Below are 24,283 nucleotides of genomic sequence, written 5' to 3'. Positions count from 1 at the left end.
ATGTTATAAATATCCAAATGGCCGTTGGCAGAAAAAATGCTCCCCACCCTGCAAATTAAGCCTGAAGCATCACTGGAAGCAAAAATGACAAAACTAAAGCTGTCCTACTTAGGGTACATCATGAGAAGGCAGGGTTCTTTGGAAAAGACGATAATGCTAGGACCCAGCAGGCAAAGAGGGAGATCAAACACAAGGTGGACCAACTTCATAAAAGAAGCCAGAGGCATGAGTCTGCAGGAGCTGAGCAGGGCTGTTAAGGACAGGACATCATGGACATGGCTCATTCATAGGGTCACCAGAAGTTAGAGCCACCTCAACAGCATGTAGCACACACATCAAAAACACAGCAAAGCCCGGCCAGTGTGGCTCAATGGTTGAGCATCAACCTATGATCCAGGAGGTCATGGTTCCATTCTTGATCAGGGCACATACTCAATTCACAGTAGGGGGCCTGCAGGAGGCAGCTGATCAACAATTCTCTCTCATCATTGATGTTTCTCTCTCTCTCCCTTTCCCTTCCTCTCTTTGAAATAAATAAAAACATATATATATATATATATATATGGCCAAAAGTGTTCTGGCAGGGTAGTTCAGTTGGTTAAAGTGTCATCCTAATATGCCAAGGTTGTGGGTTCGATCTCTGGTCAGGGCACATACAAGAAGCAACGAATGAATGCATATATAAGTGAAACAACAAATCAATGTTTCTCTCTCCCTCCCTCCCTTCCTCTCTCTCTCTAAAATCAATAATAAAAAAAGAAAACAGCAAAAAGTGGACACCGGTTGCTTCTGGAGAGGGGAACTGGGTGGCTGGGAAATAAACTTACTGTTCACCGTATATTCCTTTGTACTAGTTGAATTTTTGAGCTCTGGACGTATATAGAATTCACTCAAAACAGAAATTACATTATTACAAAACTAAGCAGAGAGAAGCAATAGAGAGAATAGGGAGAAATGCATTTCAGAGAGCCGAAATGTCCCCTGGATCAGAGCAGCCCAGCAGAGCTGGTATTGGCCCCATCCTGATGGTTCTGGTTTATGTCCACTTCCAAACTGTGCTTTGGGTCGAGTCCCTATGGAGGGGTAGTAGTCAGGAGCTGGCCCAGTCCCGTGAAACTGGGATGTCCACTCAGAGAAGTTGTTGGGGACATGGTTTATTTGATCACACCAGTGTCTCCTTCGAAGTCCCCGAGGGGCCATTACTGTCTGTCCTACTCCCAAGAACAGTTGGTTTGCGTTTGCTTTTTGGACACTGCATTATGGAAATGAGCAGCTGCTGGAAAGCACACATGTGGTCCAGCCGTAGGGACCTCACAGGGTGGTCACTTTCAGTTTCATTCCTGTCTCTTGAACTGTCCACTGTTGTCCCTCTTCTTTTGCTCTGATGTCTGATGCATGATTTCCTGTAGTGTCCCCTATATTCCTGCAACCTCTCTTAAACTATTACTGGAAATAAACTATTCCTGAAATAAGCTCCTAGGAAATAGGGGGGAACACCGAAACTCTTCAGAAAATATGCTCTTTTTCTAGAACTTTTCTTTTTTTAGAATGAAAAACGACTTTTCTCTTGACTGTTCTCCTTTCAGTTCTGGGCATTTGTAAGTCTAAACCAGTGGTCGGCAAACCGAGGCTCGCGAGCTACATGCGGCTCTTTGGCCCCTTGAGTGTGGCTCTTCCACAAAATACCACGTGCGGGCGCGCACGTACAGTGCGATTGAAACTTCGTGGCCCATGCGCAGAAGTTGGTTTTCGGAAAGGAGATAGACGAAACAAGTATACAAGACGAGTGTGGATGGGAGAGTTGGAAGGGGTCGACCTCAGCAAACGTTCCTCAATCAGACTGAGGACGTTTTTAGCAAAGGCCAGCTTAGGAGTAGCCTAATTAATAACAATGTACCTACCTATATCGTTTAAGTTTAAAAAATTTGGCTCTCAAAAGAAATTTCAATTGTACTGTTGATATTTAGCTCTGTTGACTAATGAGTTTGCCGACCACTGGTCTAAACCAATGGTCCTCAGCCAGCGGGGAGGGCGGGGAGCAGGGTGATTTTGCCTCTCAGAGGACTTCTGTGTCTGGAGACTTCTTTGGTTAGCATGACTGGGATGGCAGTGCTGCTGTCAGCATCTAGTGGGGAGAGGCCGGGAGGCTGTGAAACATCCTGCAGTGAGCAGACAGCCTCGCGACAAACAATTGTCTGAGCCAACACGGCAGTAGTGCTGTGGTCGGGAACCCTGGTCTAACCATACTTAATATGACCTTCTGTGAAGCCTTGGTGTATTATAATGTTCCTAAATTAAAAAGTGACTTTAAATCTGAAAAGGACACTAAATATGTGAAATAGACTTTAAATGTCTCCTGTTTTTATATCATTGCCCTCCTTCTCTACCCCATGCTTCCCTCCTCCTACTCCATGGCTTTGATGACTTTTTGTCCCTTGCTTAGGTGCCAGTGAGACGCTATGCCAGTGATGGCGAACCTATGACACCTCTGACACGCGAACTCATTTTTTTGGTTGATTTTTCTTTGTTAAATGGCATTTAAATATATAAAATAAATATCAAAAATATAAGTCTTTGTTTTACTATGGTTGCAAAGATCAAAAAATTTCTATATGTGACACGGCACCAGAGTTAAGTTAGGGTTTTTCAAAATGCTGACACGCCGAGCTCAAAAGGTTCGCCATCACTGCTCTATGCTTATCTGTCCCTCTTAGCTGGGGCTGGGTTCCCCTAACTTGGACCCATTTCCTCTATTTATCTGAGAGAGAGAGAGAGAGAGATTGATTTGTAGTCCTACTTATTTATGCATTCATTGGTTGCTTCTTGTATGTGCCCTGGCCAGGGATCAAACCCACAACCTTGGTGTATTGGGTTGACACTTTAACCAACTGGGCTACCCTGCCAGGCCTGTCCTTACTTCTGAAGTGAGTGGAATAGGGTGAGAAGGGACTGCCTGGAAGGGGATGGAGAGGCCAACGTGCAGCCACCTGTCCTGGTCAGTGGAGTAAGAAGGCCTGGTGTCTTCTCATCCCATCACTTTGGGCGGAGCCTAAGCCCAGGGGCTGCCCTTGCAGGCTCCTGTCAGAACCATTGGCCGAGGCGGGCAGCTCAGCAGAGCCCAGCAGACAGACAGCTGAGGCTGACTCCCTGCACTCAGCCAGGGCCATGTGCCCTGTCCAGGCTTAGGCACTGCAAACACTGCCTTCAGGAGTGGCCTCTGTCTGGTCCAGGTCCCAAGGGCCTGCCAGGGGAAGGCTTGTGCTGACTCACACAATCTAGTGGAGGCCAAGGGGCCTTGCAATTCCCAGGCCCTTACCTTAGCTGGGTCTCTGCCAAGAACCCCACCTGTGGGTGAGTGTCTGTGGGGAGTGTGTGTGTAGAAATGTCAGTCTTTCAGAGCGGCTGACAAGTCTCCATCTAGCCTTTCCAGCTAGGCATTCACGGGACATAGATTTTAGTCATAAGGTGTGGCCTTGTGGGAATTTCAGATGGAAAGGCTGGTGTTTGTCCAGCGTCTTTCACTTGGTGGGAATCGAACTCAAGCTCAAATCTCTGCTCAGTTTTCACCCCAGCTCACCCTTTTCCTGGGGTCCTTGGAGATGCTCCCTGAAGAGCTCAGCAGGCAGCCTAGGATTTAAGGGGAGTTAATATATGGATTTGAAGGCTTCCCGCTCTGTGGCCTCCTTCACTGCAGGAAGCTTACCTTCCAGACTCTGTTCTTGGACTCTTCAAGCCAACAAAGGCTGTCGCTTGTCATTTAGACTGAGGGGTACCCGGGGGGAACCCCATTTAAATGTAGTTGGCTCCTTTCATCCAGGTGTCTGGGTGCTGTACAGTGCTTTCAAGTAGTTGTTTTTCCTATTTTGTCCAGAGTTTATAATTCTTGCCTCTGGTGGGGAATCATCGACTATATACTGCTCTGCCATTACGGGCCATCCTTTCACTCTAACTTACCTCTGTGGAAGGTGTGTCACTTTCATCTATGCATTTATTGCGTGCTGGGTGGGGAAGAAGATGCAGCCCTAAGGGCTGACGTGCAGTGTTGAGTGCAAGTGTAGGTGGGGCTTACAGCACACTGGCATCACTGGGGTGGGCTTCACAGAAGGGGTCTTGGCCAGTCAGGCTGTGAAGGCAGGACAGGACGTGGGTGAGCGGACGGGAGAAAAGACTGTGGCAGCTTGGGCACTGCTGGGCTAAGGGCAGAGACAGGCGTGAACATGGTGTGAGAGGGGCAGTGCTCCAACCAGGGTCTGAGCAGGAAAGGTGTACTTTCCGGGTAGATTCAACGTGGAGAAACAGGCGGCCGATGCTTTCGACGGACCCCTTCCATGAAGGCTGTGCACTAAGGTGCTCCCAGGACATTCCCTGTTCCCCGTCCCTTCCTGCAGCCTGAGGCTGGTTCCAGGCGGGTTGAGAGCCCCCGATCTCTGGAGAGAGAGACTTAGGGGCAACCACCACAAAGGGGCAGATGGGATGCAGACACCTAAAAGGAGGGAGTGGTGCCAGAAGCTAAACTGAGTGGGTGCCCTTGAGAGCTCCATTCAAAGGGAAAATGAAAGAGTGGTGGAAGCCCTGGCCGGTGGGCTCAGTTGCTTGGGCATTGTCCTGGGCGCCGAAAGGTTGCCAGTTGCCAGGGTTTCAGGCTCAATTGCATGTGGGGAGCATGCAGGAGGCAGCTGATGGATGTTTTGCTCTCACATAAATAATTCTCTCTTTCACTTCCCCCCCTCTAAAAATCAATAAAAAATCTTTTTAAAAAAGTGATGTAAGCACCTTTACTAAGTATGGGCCAGCATCTCCCAGGCTCCGTGAGCTGACTCTTGTTCACCCCAGTCCCCAGTAGTGCATGTCCGGATTCTTTGAGCCCAATCTTTTATCCTCTGAAGGACACACAATCGGCTTTGGGGCTGCAAAAGGAGGTTTAGGTGGGGGCTGGGAGGGGGTCTCTAATCCCAAACTTTGTCCTTAGGAGGCTTAGGATCAGCGCTGACCATTCAGGGAACTCCAAAGTGGCTTTGGAGGCTGGGTTCTCTGGTGAGGTGGGGGGAGGGTAATCTATAAGAGGAATGAGAGGGGGTGGGGGACCTCCATGAGCAAAATGTCAGGGGAGGAGGAGTTTTATCTGTTCAAGAACATCTCCTCGGTGGGACCGTGGGACGGGCCTCAGTACCACATTGCCCCTGTCTGGGCCTTCCACCTCCAGGCGGCCTTCATGGGCTTTGTCTTCTTTGCAGGGACACCACTCAATGCCACCGTGCTGGTGGCCACACTGCGCTACAAGAAGCTGAGACAGCCCCTCAACTATATTTTGGTCAATGTGTCCCTGGGGGGCTTCCTCTTCTGCATCTTCTCTGTCTTCACTGTCTTCATTGCCAGTTGCCAGGGATACTTCGTCTTCGGCCGCCATGTTTGTGCCTTGGAGGCCTTCCTGGGCTCTACAGCAGGTACTTCCGGGGAAGGGGGCTGGGGGAGGCAAAGGACACTGAGCTGGGATTGGAACCAGGAACCGGCCTGCCGACCCGGAGTGCATCCCAAAAGAGGAGTCTAGGGGAGTTTGGTGCTCTTTTGCATATTGGAACGCAAAGCCTGGACTAGAAAGTTGACCCACTGCATCCCAAATTCTATCCCACCCATTAGTCCAACCCTGTCTCCCCGTGCTTGCCCCACTCTGTAATTCACTCCGTCTGCCAGGCGGGGTGGGCTGTCTACCCCATTACCTTCACGTCTCACCGCAGGTCTGGTAACAGGCTGGTCACTGGCCTTCCTGGCCTTTGAGCGCTACATTGTCGTCTGTAAGCCCTTCGGCAGCTTTCGCTTCAGCTCCAAGCACGCCCTGATAGTGGTTCTGGCCACCTGGACCATTGGTATTGGTGTCTCCATCCCACCCTTCTTTGGCTGGAGCCGGTGAGAGCCCAGGGCAGTGATGCTGACATTGCTGGAAGCTGAGGGTGGTGTGGGTGGAAAGAGTTGGGTAAAGTTTCTTTTTTATTTCTAATTTTTAATGAACGGGTGGAGTAGGTGAGAGAAAAGGCTGTGGGAGACAAATCCTAAAGTCTACTCTTCAGTTCAAATTGCTATACCCTTCGCTGGTGAGCACAGAAAGCCCTTCCCGCCCAGTCACTGGGCATCCCCTGGGTTCTACACGGAGACCCCAATGCAGGAATCTCGGCTCCCACTCCACATCCTTGTGGTGGCCCCCGCAGTGAGCAAGTGCCGTCCAGTGGGTGAGTGTTTGGTCTCTTACAGGTTCATCCCCGAGGGCCTGCAATGTTCCTGTGGCCCGGACTGGTACACTGTGGGCACCAAATATCGCAGCGAGTACTATACCTGGTTCCTCTTCATCTTCTGCTTCATTGTGCCTCTCTCCCTCATCTGCTTCTCCTACTCTCAGTTGCTGGGGGCCCTTAGAGCTGTGAGTGGCTTTTGTGAGGGTCAGGGGACTCCAGGTGAGAGGGAAGAGTCGGGGAATGTTCTAGAACATATCTGGAAAAGCCATAGCCAGGTTAGAGCATTGGCCTGCAGACTGAAGGGTTCTGGGTTCAATTCTGGTCAAGGGCACGCACCTCAGTTGCAAACTCCTCCCCAGACAGGGCCCTGGTCGGGGCTCATGCAGGAGACAACCAATCGATGTGTTTCTCTCACATAGATATTTCTGTCTTTCCCTTTCTCTTCCACTTTCTCTAAAAATCAATGGAAAAATCCTCGGGTGAGGATTAAAAAAAAATAATAATAATAAAATAAAAGCAAAGAAGGAAGTGGGGATAGGCAGAATGATGAAATGGCATGAAGACTAAGGTGGAGTCACCCCTGCTCAAATATAGGTGTCAAGACATGCATGTGATCCCTTCCACTGACCCAGACTAGAGCCGCCTCCATCCTGGCTTCCTCACGGAGGGAGAGCCATGGGGACTAGGCCAGAAACTGGAGCAGAAGAGAAGCAATTGGAGCAGATGCCCCCCCCGCCCCCCCCGATAAAAAACAAAAATCCTCCAGAGACCTGGGAGTTGAGGGCTGGGGAGAAGAGGATGTGATGTTCTCTGTGCTTTTCCCAGGTTGCTGCCCAGCAGCAGGAGTCGGCCTCAACCCAGAAGGCTGAGCGGGAGGTGAGCCGCATGGTGGTGGTGATGGTGGGGTCCTTTTGTCTCTGTTATGTGCCCTATGCTGCCCTGGCCATGTATATGGTCAACAACCGTAACCATGGGCTAGACTTACGGCTTGTCACCATTCCTGCCTTCTTCTCCAAGAGCGCATGCGTCTACAATCCCATCATCTACTGCTTCATGAATAAGCAGGTAAAGTTCCCCATTCACGTTCCTGTGAGACCCTAGTCTGTAAGACCTGGTTCTTGTCACCAATGACTTTTAACTCCGAGTACCTTAGACTATACCCCCAAGGGTTAGGGGTGAACAAGGGAAGCCACAGAAACACTTAGTAGCCTAGGAAGCCCATAGAAGCACAGGGAGGAAGGTGTGGTCATCGAGACAGTATCATAGAACCCGGAGAAAATAGAACTTGAGCCATAAAAATTGAGTTGCTCCAAAGGACAGGATAAGTGAAAAGGTTTTCTGTTTTATTGAAAAACTGATAGCTCCCTTACATTCTAGTCCTTCCAATTCAGTTAATCCTTTCTTGTCCAACTTCTAGCCTGCAGGAGCATGTGTGGAGCACAGAAATCACATGCATAAAATCTAAAGTGGCTTATCATCTGAAGGTCCCAGGTGGCCTATCCCTCAATTCCTAAATCTAAGCTAAACAAATAAACAAACAAAAAACTTAGACAAATCTAGGAGAGTTCCTGTCTTGAGAATTATCTTACTTCTTCAGTCCCTGAGATGGATTCAAAACGAATGTGAATCTGGATGGAAACAGGATTGGCAGTCCTTTCCCCAGCAGAAGGACCTTCTAGGAAGGGGGAGGGTGGGTGGGTGGACCTACTCTAGGGCTGCTTCTCACAGTGCTCCTAGGAGGCAGGCTAGTTTATGAGTCTCCCCAACAGTGAGTTGGCCAGAATGTGTAGGATTATGTAGACAAGCAGCGAGAAGTCCTGGACTGGAATCTAACCAGTCTCAGAACTGGGAAGATATACTCAAAACCACCTGAGGAGATCCTGGGCATTAGGCATTATTTGGGGATACAACAGAGAAATTTCTTCCCGTAGTTCCTGATGTTATCTCCTCTGTTCTGGTCTGCCGAGGGGGCTATCTCCAATTCTGCCCTTTCTCTCCAGTTCCGGGCTTGCATGATGGAGATGGTGTGTGGGAAGTCCATGACAGATGAGTCTGACATGTCCAGCTCCCAGAAAACGGAAGTTTCTACTCTCTCTTCTAGCCAAGTGGGCCCCAGCTAAGGCGCCATATTGGACTATTTGCAGCAATTAGGATTTTACATTTAAGGAAATTTCTACTTCCTCTGCTAAAAACCAAACTACTAACCATGCAGAAAACAGATGGGAAGGGGCGTGATGACCATTTTGGGGGATCGATTTTCCGTTTTCCTATTATTCCTTACTTCCCTACAAAGATACCGTTCCAGCTGGGTCCATCTTGGAACACATCAAGCCCTTTGCAGCAACCATGTTTCTACTAAGTGGCAAGATTCACAGCACTGCAGACTCATCTCTACAGACAAGGCATCTATAAAGGAGTGTGGTTGGGTTTTCAGTATATGGGTAACAATTACCTCCCTTTTTAGTAACATTTTCTCCCTTCTGCGATAATATATTCTGAGAAAACGCCTTAGAAATGGGAGAGACTTAAAGAAAAAACAAATAAAACCTTCAGTAGGCCCCAAATGTGAGTTTGAACGAATTTCTTTATGCTGTATCGTATATTCCCATCGTCAGTATAGCTGTGGCAGCAACAGCCAGGTTCCATGGGCTCGAGCCAGCATGGCTCACTCCAGGTGTTTCCCTTCCCTCTCTCCGCCTATTTGGCTAAACCAATATATCTATCTTAAGAGGTGTATTTTACCAAAGTTAACAGTTTAAATCATTTTATGTTCTCAAAATAAAATTGCACATCTTGGTATCATTTATAAACCACACCAAAATGTTCAAAAAACTGTTTTACCTTATATTTTATACTTCCTCTTTGAAAAATATTCTTTTTTGAAATAAAAATCAGGATAAATGTTGTGTGTACATTCAGGAGTGGCTTGTGTTTGGTGTCAGATACCTATGTAATGAGCAGTTACACGGCCTAAGGGAAGAGAGAGGGATTACAACTGCAGTGAGGACGATGCGGGATTTCACGAACAGGAAGAGAAGAGTAGCCAATTTGGAAGAAGGCAGCGCCTTCTCTGGTTGAGGAAGGGGTATATAACCTTTCCAGGAGAGCTCCTTTTCTGACATTTTAGAGCACTCATAATTCCGAGCAAGCATTCTATTTCTTAAGTGAATAAAGGCCACGCATACTCCACAACGAATGTAAACAGTTTTATTTAGAAACAGATAGGTACCTGTTTGCATTATAGAATATAAAACTTGGTTTACACTCTATAAAAAATAACCAACATCCAAATTCAAGAGAGCTAGCATTCACAGGACACACAATATGGGTGTGCAGCGACTGTCCACCAGCCCCAGGTTTGATTTAAACCAAAAACATAATCCAGGGGGGTCATTCGAGATTTGAGTACAATGCTTGCTGCTGAGCACCCAGCAGTCACTGTCTCAGCAGATGAAGGTTTGCTTTCTAAGTGTGACTGTAACACAAGGCCTGGGTTCCCTTCCCTGTGAGCTGCGAGGCTCCCCTGCCAGTCCTGATGTGCTCTAACGAAGCCAGGGTTGGTGGCATATTAGTTATCTCTGGTCTTCTTAACAATAAAAATGGGGAATCTGGAAGGCAGAGAATTTCCATGCCCCTTATATGGGGATTAAACGTAAAAGAGTACATCCACTCTCAAGAGCTCAATGCAAAGGCTGGGGTGAAGTTACATGATATCTGGCTTTTCACCAGGCCAAGTAGCCCACCTCAACATGATCATGGAAGACCGAAGGATACACCTAAATTCAGGTTATAATAATCACCCAGCACCACCCAAATATAATCCAGAAAGATATATGAAATAATAAAGGTTAGTTATATATATTTATCTTAGTAACCTGAGGGCTAAAAACTTGGAATACAATAAATTCTCTCAAAAGAGGTCCATCTGTACGAAGGGACCAAAAAGACAGCTTGTGTTATGTAAAACAGGGGTGGAGTGAGTTGGGAACAGGGGCCGGTTTCTTCAGCTCTTTCTACAAGGTCTCTCTCTTTGATAAAGACTGGCAATCTGTTGATCCAAGATAAGCTTTTCGTTTGGCAGGGGTGGTGGGGGGACAGGGAGTGATGGGTCAGAGGCAGGAAGGGTAAGCAACGGTCCTCAAACCAAAGAGCCCTCTCTGCAGGCCTCTCAGCTTCGAGTCTGACTCAAGCTCTCTAGTTGACACAGACACGGCCTGGGAGTAAGTGGTTAGCATTCTGAGGTATGAGGATCCCTGGTAAATTCAGCAGCATGTGGTTTTTAGAAACCGGCCCACAAAATAAAAACACTGCAACACTAATACTGCTATTTAACCACTGTCTGAAAGAGAAGAAAAAAAAAATCCCCACTACATTGGGAGGCTCTAAGCTTTCATAAAAGGTGGTCCAAAACAACTTCTCTTTATCTTAGGGTTTCTTAAGAAAGTCCTCATTCAGTCATCATTTCTCTTGTTAAAGGCACTTTCAATGACATGATTGGCAAGAAGCACAATTTAACTGCAGTGAAAGCAAAATTAATTCCTGGGAACATCTGGGGAATAGGAGCCAAATGGGGCACTTACAGTGATTCAATAGGCAAGACAGTCCTGAGCACTTCAGCAGACACACACCCAGAAAAAACGGTGTGCCCTGAAAACACTTGTATTTTTCCTTTAGTTTTCCAGTTGTTTCTATGTATAGCTCTGTAAAAAGATCACATTCAATACTTGATTTTCAGGACACTGGCCCTAACGCTTCCGACCACAGCTGTGCTTGACAAAATTAGCAAACAGCTAGTCCTACAGGGAAGAAAAAAAATAGGATGAATAAAATCAAGTTGAGCCAAGCTTTCTTACAGCACAGGGCTCTGTCCTTGCCTAGATAATGCCACGATCAGTTGCTGAACTGAATAAAATATATGGCCCCTACTATTGATGAAATACACTTTTCAATAGGCAAGATTATCATTTTTCTAAATATAAAGAGTGGGGTATGTTTTTTTTCTTTTTTCCTCTCTTCCAAACATTTCTTAATGATTTCAGGCTTAAAAAAGTAATTAAGTCATAATTACAAAAATTACATGGTAAGGGTTGAGAAAGAGTGAAGGGCTAATTTTTGCCTATGAGTTGAGGATCTTAATCCTGCATATCATACTCCCAATCAAAGAACAAATACAAAAATAAAACACCATGTTATACATAATACAAAGTGTAAATCTACAAACACAAGTGTACTAATTAGTTGTTCCTCAGAAGCACAGTTTTCCTCCTGTCCCTCAGCGAGGAGAAGGAATGGGGACGGGATGGTTTTCGTTATGTTTTTTCACGTCTTAAAAAGTTTGTAATAACAGTCTCAGTAGCGCAAACAATTTCATGTGAAACCAGAAGCTGTAAAAATAAATTATTTTTGAAGAAACATGGGTTCCTCTGTCTGCAGCTCAGAATTCATCATGTCGTACTAAGGCCTCACCAAAATCTGTGGCCTGGCTGCCCACAAATAAATCATACTTGTCAACAATCTCCTCCTTGGTAAGCTTGCCATCCTGAAATTAGAGAACAGTGAATTGAGGCAGATATATTTCCCATTCCAAATTTAGAAACACTACTATAGATCAACAGTGGTTTGGCAAGATTTAAGACTCTAATTCCCAGTAAATGATATGTGAACTATACCCTCCATTCCTGGCCTGTACACACACACACACACACACACACACACACACACACATGCAATTAATACCTTTTTCTTATCAAGAAAGTTAAAAGTGGAAGGCTAGAAATAATATAGCTCAATAACTCAACGCTAGAGATACAGGTTTCTTTAGGAGAGAATGCCCCCCTTTGGAGCAAAGGTGGATATCTCCTACATAAGGGTAGATAGTAAAGAACTGGGTGAAATACTTCAGAATGAATCAAGTCACTGCCTAACAGGAACAACAAAGTCTGCAAGTATCAAGCAGAGTCCTCACCTCCATTATGTTCCAGCTACCAATCAGATTCCAGGCACAACCCCAAATGAAGGCTCAGATACTCATCTAAAAAATTATCTAGGCCACATTCCCAAGGGATGATTGCATGAGTTTCTTTTTCTTACAAACCTCACAGGACACAGCACCTGGCTACTGAAGTCTCTGAGTAAGACCTCAAGGCAGACTGACCCTTAAAAAGGCTTCATGACAAGAAACTGCTTTTGAAACTGAAGATTAGCCTAGGTAAAAGAATGCTCAGATACTAAAAATCCCTAAATTTGGATGGGTAACACCACTCTTTTAATGAACCAAATACCTCAGATAATTGATTAAGGACAATATTAACAGGCTCCAGAAAAAGCTTATTTATAACCTACTACAAAGGACTTAATTCTAAAAAGCATATTTGATTTAAGAAGGAAATAACCAGCTTTGAGTAGGGAAAATGAACCTGTAATTGGTAAAAGAACAAAGTAAAAAAGAAAAAAAAAGAGAGAAAAAAATTTCCTGGGGATCCATAGAGAACAGATGATACATGCAGGGCATGTTATATACAGAGGTTCTTTTCTGAAGCCTAAATTCCTCCAATGCTATGTACACTGGGCAAAGGGATTGCTGCCCTGTAAGCTTTTAATTACCAACTTTAAGGTTGGTAGCAGACTTAGATTAATTAAGACCACAAATGCTTTATGTACCTTAATCGGGATTTTTTAGGCAATCCCCCAGAAATAGACTTCCATCACTGCTAGATTGTTGGGGCCTGGCCAGACTTACCTTATTTTGGTCTGACTCATAGACTAAGTGCCTGGCTTCTGCTTCTGCATGATCATAGTCTGATGGGAGAATCCAGTCTTTGGTCTCTTCCTTGTCCATCTTCCCGTCTCGGTTCTTATCTCGAAACTCAACAAATTGTTCTCTCTCTGTCTTTACCCATTCTGGTTCATCAGCCTTTCCATCATGGCTGTACATGTCACCTATGTGCACAGACATACACAGAAAAGACGGATTTGCCCTTTTCCCACGACTGCTCCATGCTAATCTGATCTACCCGTCCTTCCTCATCCAACTGGAACCTAACAGCAGTATTTTAGAGAACTTAGAAAATAAGGTATTTTCCTGAATCTTAATTGATCTTGCAACAAGAATATTTCCAGCTATTGCTTTTGAGTGATATGAAAGCAAAGAGAGCCCTTATCTTAAAAACACAACAACAAAAAACATTGTCCAGCCAGTATGGCTCAGTGGTTGAGCTTCAACCCATGAACCAAGAGGTCAGGGTTCCATTCCCGGTCAGGGCACATGCCTGGGTTGCAGGCTCAATTCTCCAGTGGGGAAATGGGCTCAGTAAATGCACACAGGCATTTATTTCCTATGTGCTGATGTTTCTATCTCTCTCCCTCTTCTCCCTTCCTCTCTGAAAGCAATAAAAACATATTAAAAAAGAACAAAAACACACACACAAATAGCCCTAGCCGGTTTGGCTCAGTGGATAGAGTGTCGGCATGTGGACTGAAGGGTCCTGGGTTCAATTCTGGTCAAGGGCATGTACTTTGGTTGCAGGAGCCTCCCAGTCTGGGCCGTGGTCCGGGAGCAGGCAGGAGGCAACGAATCAATGTGTTTCTCTCACATCGATATTTGTCTTACACTCTCTCTCTAAAAAAAAAAAAATCAATGGGAAAATATCCTCGGGTGAGGATTAAAAATAATAAATAAGTAAGTAAATAAATAAAGCATAAATAAAGAGAGATGATTAGCATCAAGAAATATAAAGACTTTTACAAGACAGTTGTTTCCTACATTCCACTTTACTCAAGGTAACTAATTAAACCTGACCATTGGCTTTAGAAAAGTGCTGTTCTAAATTCTCAGAAGTGTGTATTATGAGCCAAACCTGTCTCCAACCAATTATTAAGTATATTTTAGAATGTATCTCTAAAATAATGGGCATTTTCCTATAGAGCCCAAATGCCTTCATCACATTTTACAAAAACAACTTTTTGCTATTATCTAATACCCAATTCAAAGTTGAATCTCCAAATTACTTTTTAAAGTTGGTTTGTTTAAATTATTTATATGAATATGGTCGGTACAAAGTGGCTACAGTATTTAAAATGTCAATATATACAAAGAGATTTTTCTATACAACTGTTTAAACTTCTATTTGAATATTTTAGATGCCAATTTAAAAATGTATAAGGGGATATTGTCTGTGAAAATTCTTTTAGGAATTACAAGAGTGAAAAAGTCTGAAGACTCCTGAGTTATGTGACAACTAAATAAGGGTAGGTACACTTCAATTAGGTATGGGAACACACCACGTAGAAGTTTAAAAAGTTTATACTACTTCTAAGCAAAGGTAGTTATTTAAGTGTGATAAAGGTAATTTGTATGTTGGGACCCACAAAACGAAGGCTGTCCCAGTGGCCCAGCCCATGACACAAATCTAACCTGTCAGCCTGTACTTATAGGAAATGCCTCACTGCCATGGAAACCTAATCTACATCCATCACAATCTCCAATTCAGCTTACCTGACTCTCACAAACAGGAGGACCTCTAGTATAAGGAAATCCCTGACCTTCTAGTCAATCTGTCCTTTCAGTGTTGCCTCTTCCAATGCTCTATAAACCTCGCTCTTGTGCTAAATCCCTCAGGAAGAGTGCTCCACTGCTTGTGAGGCACTGTGCTAGCCCAGAACATGGATTGTTTTCCCTTGAAGAGAGGACATTAAACTCGTTACTAAATTACTTTATGTTTGTCATTTGACACTTGGTGCAGTCATTTTTTCTGAATTTGAGCAAGGTTAAGAGTAGAACTACTCTGTTCTGCCTTAACACAAGAAGTAGTTCCTCAGAGCAGGACTTGCCAATCACCCTCCTCCCCCCATGATATAGTGTATTCAGAAAACGTAGGATCTGTATGACCCACTGGGCTAGCGCCCTGCCCTATCTCCCCTGAGGGTCAGAGACTTTTCACAGTATACAGACTGGGAACTTGTGAATTAGAGAGTGAATAAATGTGGCTTAAAAGACATTAATAGAAGCTAGAACATACAATGTAATGTAAGTGCATTTTAAATCTAAATGAGTAGAGATATGAATAATACTATTCAATTTTCTATTAAGAAAGGGTTCAATCTAGCCCTGACCAGTTTGGCTCAGTGGATAGAGCGTCGGCCTGCAGACTCAAGGGTCCCAGGTTCGATTCTGGTCAAGGGCATGTACCTTGGTTGCGGGCACGTCCCCAGTGGCGGGGTGTGTGTGTGTGTGTGTGTGTGTGTGTGTGCAGGAGGCAGCTGATCGATGTTTCTCTCTCATCAATGTTTCTAACTCTCTATCCCTCTCCCTTCCTCTCTGTAAAAAAATCAATAAAATATATTTTTAAAAAAAGGGTTCAATCTAAAGGATATTAAGGAAGTACTAATTTTTTGAGATTATGCTTTAAAAGTTCTTAGGAACACACATGTATCCTAAAGAGATACATAACCAAATATTTACCAATGAAATGATGATTGGGATTTACTTCAAAATAATAAAGGAGGTAGGTAAAGAAGTGGATATGGATTTGAAAGGATTAGCCATGGGATGATGGCTGTTGGGCTTAGGTTCACGGGGATTCATTATATTATTCTATCTAATTTTGTGTATGTTTGCAATACTCTGTAATAAATTTAAAGAATAAAAAAATGTAACTGAAGACTTTTTATTAATGATAATAAGAATCAAAGACCATTTGTTTCTTTAGGATCTCTCTCAACAGGACAGCACATCCCTAGAAACTGGAAGATACTGGGAGACTTTCGACTTTACAAAGCCCATTATCTGGGTGTAATAGTGTTAGCATTAGTTGATGATTTGCAAAAGAAAGGAACATATACATAGTCAAGAAGGCAGTAGTTTCAAGACACAATTCCTTTGTCCTTGAATCTATGTGATAGGAAAGGAGACAAAAATATCTCATTTGGCTAATTGCTTGATAAAAGATGGTATTAACAGTTATAAAATCTAATTGGTCTCATCAGGAATGAGTCCCCCGGTTTTAGCAATGTTGATAAGACGGCAAAAGCCAAGAATAAAAAGATAAAATATTTAACAGTAGAAAACATCAGCTTTGAAATGTGCTCAGTAAACGCACACAAGCATTTATTTCCATTGTGCTGATGAACTCCACTGAGAACAAAAAATCACTTCCAAAAAATGTCCCAGGTCCATCGCTTATCCTTCTTTCTCTAAAAAACTCAAAGTACATCACTGACTCTTAGAAAAAAAATAAAAAATGGTACATTTTCAAGAAGTAATTCAACTGATAACTCTAGAAAATATAGTAGCAGGTATAATTAGACAAAATCTGAGTAAAGGAATGATTGTTCAATGCTGTTTCAGTGAGAAGAAATACTGGCTTATGAAACAAACTGCAGTGCACTAAATTAAGTTACTATGAATAAATATAAGAATGTGAAATATAAAATTACCTAGTATCTTTCAAAATGGAATGACATTTGTAACAAAGATATCTGTAATTATCTTTCATCTCTTCTCCTTTACTAATCTTAATTTCCATCATAGTGATTGGGAAACAATTTGCTCAAGAGAGGCGGCTTCTTTTTTTAAGGCAATGGAGAAATCGTGAATTATTCTGAGGATAATAAAAACAGCTGCACTTTGGAGAAATTAGCCTTGAAGTACACGTGTAGCATCAAAAACCCCAAAAACAAACAAAAAACAACCAACCAAAAAAAAAAAACCTTTTTAAAACAGACAACTACAAGAAAAAATGGCAGAAAGGAGAAACTTTAAAAAACAAAAAGAGAACCTAAATGGAAAATCTGAAATGAACACAGTGAAAACAAAAGGCTCTAAGAGGAACCAGCAATCCTGGCCCCTTATCCACCTGTCTCTTTTATTCTATTCCCTATCTTCTCCTGGGTTTCCTTATGCCAGTCTAGGCTCCCTCAACTCTTCACTGTCACTTCCACAGGGCATCTGGGATGTACTATATCAGTGCTGGCCTATATGGTAGCCACTGGCCATACGGGACTATTGAGGACTTGAAATGTGGCTGGTCCTAATTGAGATGTGCTGTAAGTATGAAATACACTTTTATTTTATTTTTTTATATATATATTATTGATTTTTTCAGAGAGGAAGGGAGAGGGATAGAGAGTTAGAAACATCAATGAGTGAGAAGCATCGATTAGCTGCCTCCTGCACGCCCCCTACTGGGGATGTGCCCGCAGCCAAGGTACATGCCCTTGACCGGAACTGAACCTGGGACCCTTCAGTCTGCAGGCTGATGCTCTATCCACTGAGCCAAACCGGTTAGGGCGAAATACACTTTTAAAGACTCAGTATGAAAAACAAAAACCCTCAATAGTTTATGATAATGTTGAGATTGTAATATCTGGTTACATAAAATATTATTGAAATTAATTTCATCTGTTTATTTTTTAAAAAATATGCTTTTATTTCTTAAAATATACTTTTATTGATTTCAGAGAGAAAGGGAGAGGGAGAGAGAAATAGAAACATCAATGATATGTGACAGAATCACTGATTGGCCGGCTGCCTCCTGCACATACCCCACTGGGGACCGAGGCTGCAACCCGGGCATATGCCCTTGACCAGAATTGAACCTGGGACTCTTTTAGTCCACAGGCCGATGCTTTATCCACTGAGCCAAACCAGCCATGGCTGTTTTTATTGATGAGAGAGAGGAGAGAGAGAGAGAGAGAGAGAGAGAAAGAGAGAAGGGAAGAGAGAAGGGAAGAGAGAGGGGAAGGGAGAAGGAAAGAGAAACATTGATAAGAGAGAAACATTTACTGGCTGCCTCCTGCATGCCTGACTGGGGATTGAGTCCGCAACACGGGCATGTGCCCTGACTGGGAACTGAACAAGCAGCCTCTCAGTGCACGGGACAACGCTCAACCAACTGAGCTAAAGGGGCCAGGGCTCTTTTCATTTTCTTTTGATACGGCTATGAAAAAGTTAAAATTACATATGTGGCTCACATTTACATTTTGGTTGGACAGTGCTGTTACAAATACTTTACCACACCCACTATTCCTCACACTGGTCTGGCTTAATGTGCTAAAAGTTGACCAATGGGGTAAATTGTCTCTATGGGTGAACATATCTTCTTCTAAAGCTTCTCAGCCTCTTAAGAGAAACTTACCAATATACTCTTCTAGATCAATGAAACCATCAGCATTCTTATCTATATCCTCCATTGTTTCCTAGAGAGGAGAGATTAGGAAAAGACTATTAAAGTTAGTATAGGGGTGAATTCGTTTTAGGCAGCTTCTCATCATTCATAAACACACACATATACATGTATGTTTATGCTTATATGTATATGTGTGGATATGGTTAAACCACAGGAAATTGCTGTTCTTCTTGCAGGAAAATGATAAAATATTATCACTGTTTTATGTTTCAACCTAAAAGAACTATGAGTCTTCTTGAAGGAACACTGGCACTGCTCAATAATGAACTATCCACCAAGCCCACGATGATCTGTTGGTCCTAGTTATACAGAAGTCATACTAACAGTAGATATGATCATTGAGTATGTCGACAGCTACAGCCTATGTTTTACTGGTAACTGCCTTCAGTGAGAAATATTCAGTATCACTATTATTACTCAGTACCTGATTACTGGTCATGGGATATTTTCTCTCGTGCTTACAATAGGAAACCAGCAATGAAATGGCAAAATACATTATTTGATGATAAATATTGTCATACTAAAGAGAAAGCCTACGGCACCTAAGATAAATGACTTGATCAGAGAAAAACAGTGACAGAGCCTGGACTCAAGCTGGCCAGCACTTGTTCAGCAAGTCATTCTTCCAAACACAGGGGAAAGGGGAAGATGCGTAAGCAGCAAACAGAAACCACATTTCTGTTGAGAATCCTTGCTTTCACCCACCTGTACTACTATATCTTTCATGTAATCATACTCCTCAGGGTGCAGGAAAGCTGTGAATTCCTCCTTTGTGGCAATGAGGTCTCCATCTTTGTCTGCCATTTTAAATCTCCGTTCATCTCTAACCATCATCTGTTTATAGTTAAATCCATCATCAGGGTCTGGGTCATCTAGAAAACAAAAATTTAGGTTAAATCTTAAAAGAATTCCAGAAAACATGAAAATGTGTGGGCCGGGGAATTAACTTCTAAGAAAGACAGACCAAACAATGAAGAAATACCTCTTGATTACACAGGTACAATTGCAGCAGAGTAGACACTCATTCAGTTTTGGTAATCAAAGGCCTTAGAGTCAGGTCCAAATCAAATGTAAATATTTGCCCTTCAACATGGAGCCCTGGCTCCTGGGCTACGAGCCATTACATAATTCTTCAGTTATTGGGGGTTGAGGCTGTTTGAGGGCTTGAGTTTTCTAGTTATATCTGAGGTGCAGTGATCATTCTAAAGTCACACAGTCTGGGTTTGAATCCAAACTTGAATCCACACTTCCTAGCTGTGTGACCTTGGGCAAGTAACCTAACTGTGCTTCAATCTACTCATCTGTAAAATGAAGATGATAATGGTTCCTGCCCCATAGGCCTGTTGAGGTTTAAATGAGCAAATAAATATAAGTGCCTGGCATATAGTTGGCTTCAATAAATGTTAGCTATTGCTATTTTTATTAAACAGTAGGCTCCCAGTAAGAAGCTAGATATCAAAGGTCTTCTTTCTCATTATAGGCCACTTGGATTCAAGCAATAGAACACCACCACTTTGAAAGTAAGACACCATATTAAAAGGTAAGGAATGATTATTCCTATAACATACTGACCAAATAAAAAAAGATATGGTACTAGTTTTATAAAAAGACACACGGGGCCCCTTCAACAATATCACGCTGCTAACTTTTAACACTGTAGTTTTATCTATCCAAATTTTAAGCAGTTTTTTTTAAAAAAAGACTATTGCTTTGACAGGTGAGCAGCTTGAAGCTTTATTATTTGTTGAATGTCAAAACTCAGTAAGACAGTTTATTGAATCTGAGGTTTTGGGGACCTTATATATGTATATTCAAAGCTATGAATAGGCTTAAAGAAAAATATTACTTTTTTCATATACTAAGTTAATTCTTCTAAACAAGTAATGTTTTAGTACCAACTACGTAACATAAACAAGACAACAGAAGACAACTTATACATTAAGACTAGATTCTCAGCTATGAGTCCTCTTCTCCTCCATAGGGTAAAACATGGTGACTGGAATCAAGAAGGCTGAAAACATGCATATACACAAGGATGAAAAAGACATAAACTTTTTCTTTTCTGACATACTTTTTTTTTCAATGACTAAACTCATGTGCCTACCATCACACTCGGAGTGCTTTATCTGTCCTAAGCACCAGCCTGCACACAGCTTTGGGTAGGCTCTTGATCTAGTTTTGTTATAGGTATGGTGGATCTTTGTTTTTCATATTTTACTTGTGGCAGAGATAGTGTTACTGGTCTTTTGGTGGAAAGCAGATTCATTACGACCGATTTTAATGAAAAGCTAAGATGATTTGTACCTGAACTCTAAACTGAATCAAGAACACACTCACGAAAAACTCCTCAGCACTTCTGTAAGACAACTCATTATCCCCAGGGTACTGCCCACCCACTTGCCTCCCGGGAAAGATGCCTTATAAAGACATTGCTTCTCCAGCCAGTGCTTCAGCTTATGCAGCCTCAGTCAGTAGAAATACCCATTACATCAAATCATTTGCCCTGTGAGCTAACAGAGCTCTCAACAGATTTTTATGCACATAATCATACAAAGAGTTTAAGATTAATTCTGGGCAGCCAGTGAGTGCCTAGGTCTGAGCTGAGATTTATTAACACACCATTCTGTTTAGATCACCAACAGTCTGCCCTGTGTTTTGTATTTATAATTAATTCCAAATAAATCAGGAGCATGTTGGGTGCCAGCCAGAGAGAAAGCAGCACGGATGCCTCTCCATCTGCCTTGACTTTTTAATACACGTGTTCTTAATTGGGTGAAATCTATGTTTGGTTCTTGGCTAAGTACCAAGCTTGGAAAGAGACTGCCACTTTAGTCTTAGGAATGAGAACAAGCCAACACAGAAATAAAAATCTCTTCACTAGAAATGCATGCGGGTCCTGTAATTAACATGGACAGCTGGCTATCTAGTGGGGGAAACAGACCATTATACACTCAATGTCAGAGGTGGAAAACACCTGCTTTAACACAGAAAGTTGCCTAGTTTCTGGGATAAAAATGCAAGAAGGAACATTTATACATTCTTGTCTCAACTGTAACCATGTACAATAGGGGAATCTCACTAACAGAAACACCCTAAATCATTAACTCAGTAAGATCGCCACCTAGCATTCAGTTGCAGGAAAGTGTATTAAGTAAAAGAAAATTACTAACAGGTGGCCAAGCACACAAGCTACCAAATCATCAGAAAGCAATCAAAATCACATTTATTTGCCTTGAAGCATTTGCAAAGCAGGATGATAAACTCATGTGCCAGAGAAAACAAATGGGAATTTTTTATTTCTAAACTTCAGTAAGCAGGCATACTGAAATAGTTAAATTTTATCAAGGAGAGCTGTAGTTGATCTTATTTTATTAAGGAAAGACTAATTTTCCTCCGATTTTCACCAGCTATAAAGAAATCTAATTTGGTTTGAGTTTCAGGTCCAACACCTTAATGTGACCATGTAAAGAGAAATATCAAAGCCTTTTCCTTTGTATTGTAGGAACAATGCAGCCTTTTAGACAAGATCTGAAAAACGGTTCCTCTGAGGGATGACAGAAAGAAAACATGGTACATGTATATCTAAAATGCTAAAGATGTAGCCCTAGCCGGTTTGGCTCAGTGGATAGAGCGTCGGCCTGCAGACTCAAGAGTCCCAGGTTCGATTCCGGTCAAGGCATGTACCTTGGTTGTGGGCACATCCCCAGCAGGGGGTGTGCAGGAGGCAGCTGATCGATGTTTCTCTCTCATCGATGTTTCTAACTCTCTATACCTCTCCCTTCCTCTCTGTAAAAAATCAATAAAATATATTAAAAAAATAAAATAAAATGCTAAAGATGTAGAAGATTCCAGACTGTCAAAAACCAAATTTAAACAAATTTTAAAAAATACACAGTATACAAATTTAAAATGAATAAAATAAAGGGCAATCAGCTCAGCACTGAGCTATTGAAGGTAAGCAGTTTCTTCCTTTCCTTCACTGCGTGACCCATTTGTTTCTTTGACTCAAGACCATGGTCTCTGCCAGGCTGACATCTTGCCCCTTACCCAGGTAAGTGCCATAAGTCACGTTCCTGTACTCATCCCAGGAGATTAAGCCGTCTTGATTCATATCAAACTCCTGCCATTGGTTTTCAACATTGTCATATATGTATTTCTTCTGGGCGTGCTTAATCCAGGATTTCAGCTCCCCCTCCGTCACAAACCCATCTTTATCCGCGTCTATTTTATCTACAATCATTCTACAAGACAAAACAGTTACGTTTCAAGGTGCCAGCTCCACAAGGCTTTTCCCCCAGGTGGTAGGGACCTACCTAAGACGTAGCCGTAGGTGGCATTTTTATATTCCTCCCAGGAAACGAGGCCGTCCTCATTGAGGTCATGCCCCTTCCACTGTCGCTCTACATCCTCGTAAATCCAGCGCTTTTGTGCAAATTTAATCCAGTCTTTGAGTTCATCCACAGTGACAAACCCGTCCTTGTCGCCATCTATTTTACTTACAATCTTTCTGTAGAAAATGCAGAGAAATCCAGCAAGAGGTTAAAAGGACACAAGGCTCTGGGTTTATTTAGCCAGGTGTGTGCTGTGACAACAGATGTTGTTGCCCAAGATTAAAGCACGGAAATAAAAATTATCCTCAAAACAAAACTGCCAAATATGCAACTGAAAATTTTTCTCTTAAGTGACCTGTTACTGGTTTGTAATGAGTCATCTGGATAAAGCCAAGCACAGTCCATGGCTGGTTCACTTGGATCCAAAAGCAAACCCCATCTCTCTCTCTCTCTCTCTCTCGAGAGGCTTCAGACGATGGTCAGGATTCAGGAGTGAATATCCATTCCTATCTTTACTCTTTGTATCAAGCAACATGCAAATATTTTTTATTGCTTTTTGGAGAATCTCAATTTCTTGGTATATAATCACAACTACTGGCATGGTTTTCTAAAAATTCAAAACTTTAAACCAGGCTTTAAAACATTCAGCTCCTTAAAAAAAAAATAACACTTTTGTTAAAAATTAACAATATCAGCCCTAGCCGGTTTGGCTCAGTGGATAGAGTGTCAGCCTGTGGACTGAAAGGTCCCGTGTTCGATTCTGGTCAAGGGCATGTACCTTGGTTGCAGGAACATCCCCACTAGGAGGTGTGCAGGAGGCAGCTGATTGTTGTTTCTAACTTTCTATCCCTCTCCTCTCCTCTCTGTAAAAAATCAATGAAATGTATTTTAAAAAAATTAACAATATCAAAAATAGTTCTGAGATCACTTATACCTCGATCAAAATTATTTAAGCCCGGCTGGCATGGCTCAGTGGTTGAGTGTCAACCTATGAACCAGGAGGTCATGATTTGATTCCCGGTCAGGGCACATGCCTGGGTTGCGTGCTCGATCCCCAATGTGGGGCATGCAGGAGGCAGCTGATCAATGATTCTCTGTCATCACTGATGTTTCTATCTCTCCCTCTTCTGTCTTCTCTGAAATCAATAAAAGTATATTTAAAAAAAATTATTAAAAAGAAAAACAAAACAAAACAGGTACACAAAGACAGAAGCAAGCTATTCTAAAAAATGGCCAGTAGCTTATTATATACTATGTCAAACTGGATTTCTACATATAACCACAAAAACAGAGAACACTGAGGAAATAATGTGGGAAGAACGCATATGATTATGAGAATGTTAATAAGCTGAGAGGGTTAGCATGCGCATGATAAAGCAAAATTACAAAGCTCAAAAATCAACATACTTTGCCCTTCCTGAGCTTGTTTTCACTAGATCTGTTACCTTAATTTAAGGATTTCAAAACATGTGCATTTGAAAACTTCAGTTTAAAGATACAATCAACTATTCATAGAAGCTAAAATAACATGCAAAGTCAC

The 24,283-nt window shown here is 42.6% G+C and overlaps 2 protein-coding genes across 3 annotated transcripts in view; one reads left to right on the top strand and one right to left on the bottom strand.

Annotated features, from left to right (window-relative positions):
• The first annotated feature begins 5,089 nt into the window (after positions 1–5,089).
• OPN1SW (opsin 1, short wave sensitive) lies at positions 5,090–8,594 on the top strand. The gene is made up of 5 exons (XM_070423860.1): positions 5,090–5,444; positions 5,736–5,904; positions 6,247–6,412; positions 7,053–7,292; positions 8,228–8,594. Exons 1-5 carry the CDS (start codon positions 5,090–5,092, stop codon positions 8,345–8,347), a joined length of 1,050 nt encoding a protein of 349 aa, XP_070279961.1. The 3' UTR covers positions 8,348–8,594.
• An 824-nt stretch (positions 8,595–9,418) lies between these two features.
• CALU (calumenin) overlaps positions 9,419–24,283 on the bottom strand; it is a 33,751-nt gene continuing 18,886 nt past the window's right edge. The window contains exons 3-7 of one of the 2 annotated variants that reach the window (XM_070423852.1): positions 22,726–22,919; positions 19,118–19,284; positions 18,362–18,422; positions 12,967–13,166; positions 9,419–11,766 (exon numbers count right to left, since the gene is read on the bottom strand). In XM_070423852.1, the coding sequence (XP_070279953.1) occupies positions 11,662–11,766; positions 12,967–13,166; positions 18,362–18,422; positions 19,118–19,284; positions 22,726–22,919 (727 nt within the window). In that variant the 3' untranslated portion in view covers positions 9,419–11,661. Of the gene's footprint in view, positions 11,767–12,966; positions 13,167–18,361; positions 18,423–19,117; positions 19,285–22,459; positions 22,654–22,725; positions 22,920–24,283 lie in introns of both variants that reach the window. The other variant, XM_070423853.1, reaches the window with a different exon arrangement.

This window comes from Myotis yumanensis, unplaced genomic scaffold, assembly GCF_028538775.1.
Source record: "Myotis yumanensis isolate MYYU_CA2020_CCGP unplaced genomic scaffold, mMyoYum1.0.hap1 SCAF_9, whole genome shotgun sequence".
Taxonomy (NCBI): Eukaryota; Metazoa; Chordata; class Mammalia; order Chiroptera; family Vespertilionidae; genus Myotis; species Myotis yumanensis.
The sequence above is the reverse complement of the archived record's forward strand: the minus strand, read 5'-3'. Positions and strand labels throughout refer to the sequence as shown.

Coding starts and splice junctions, on each gene's coding strand:
- OPN1SW (XM_070423860.1), top strand. CDS start 5,090: ATGAGCAAAATGTCAGGGGAGGAGGAGTTTTATCTGTTCAAGAACATC. Junction 6,413..7,052: donor TGCTGGGGGCCCTTAGAGCT/GTGAGTGGCTTT, acceptor TGCTTTTCCCAG/GTTGCTGCCCAGCAGCAGGA. Junction 7,293..8,227: donor ACTGCTTCATGAATAAGCAG/GTAAAGTTCCCC, acceptor CTTTCTCTCCAG/TTCCGGGCTTGCATGATGGA.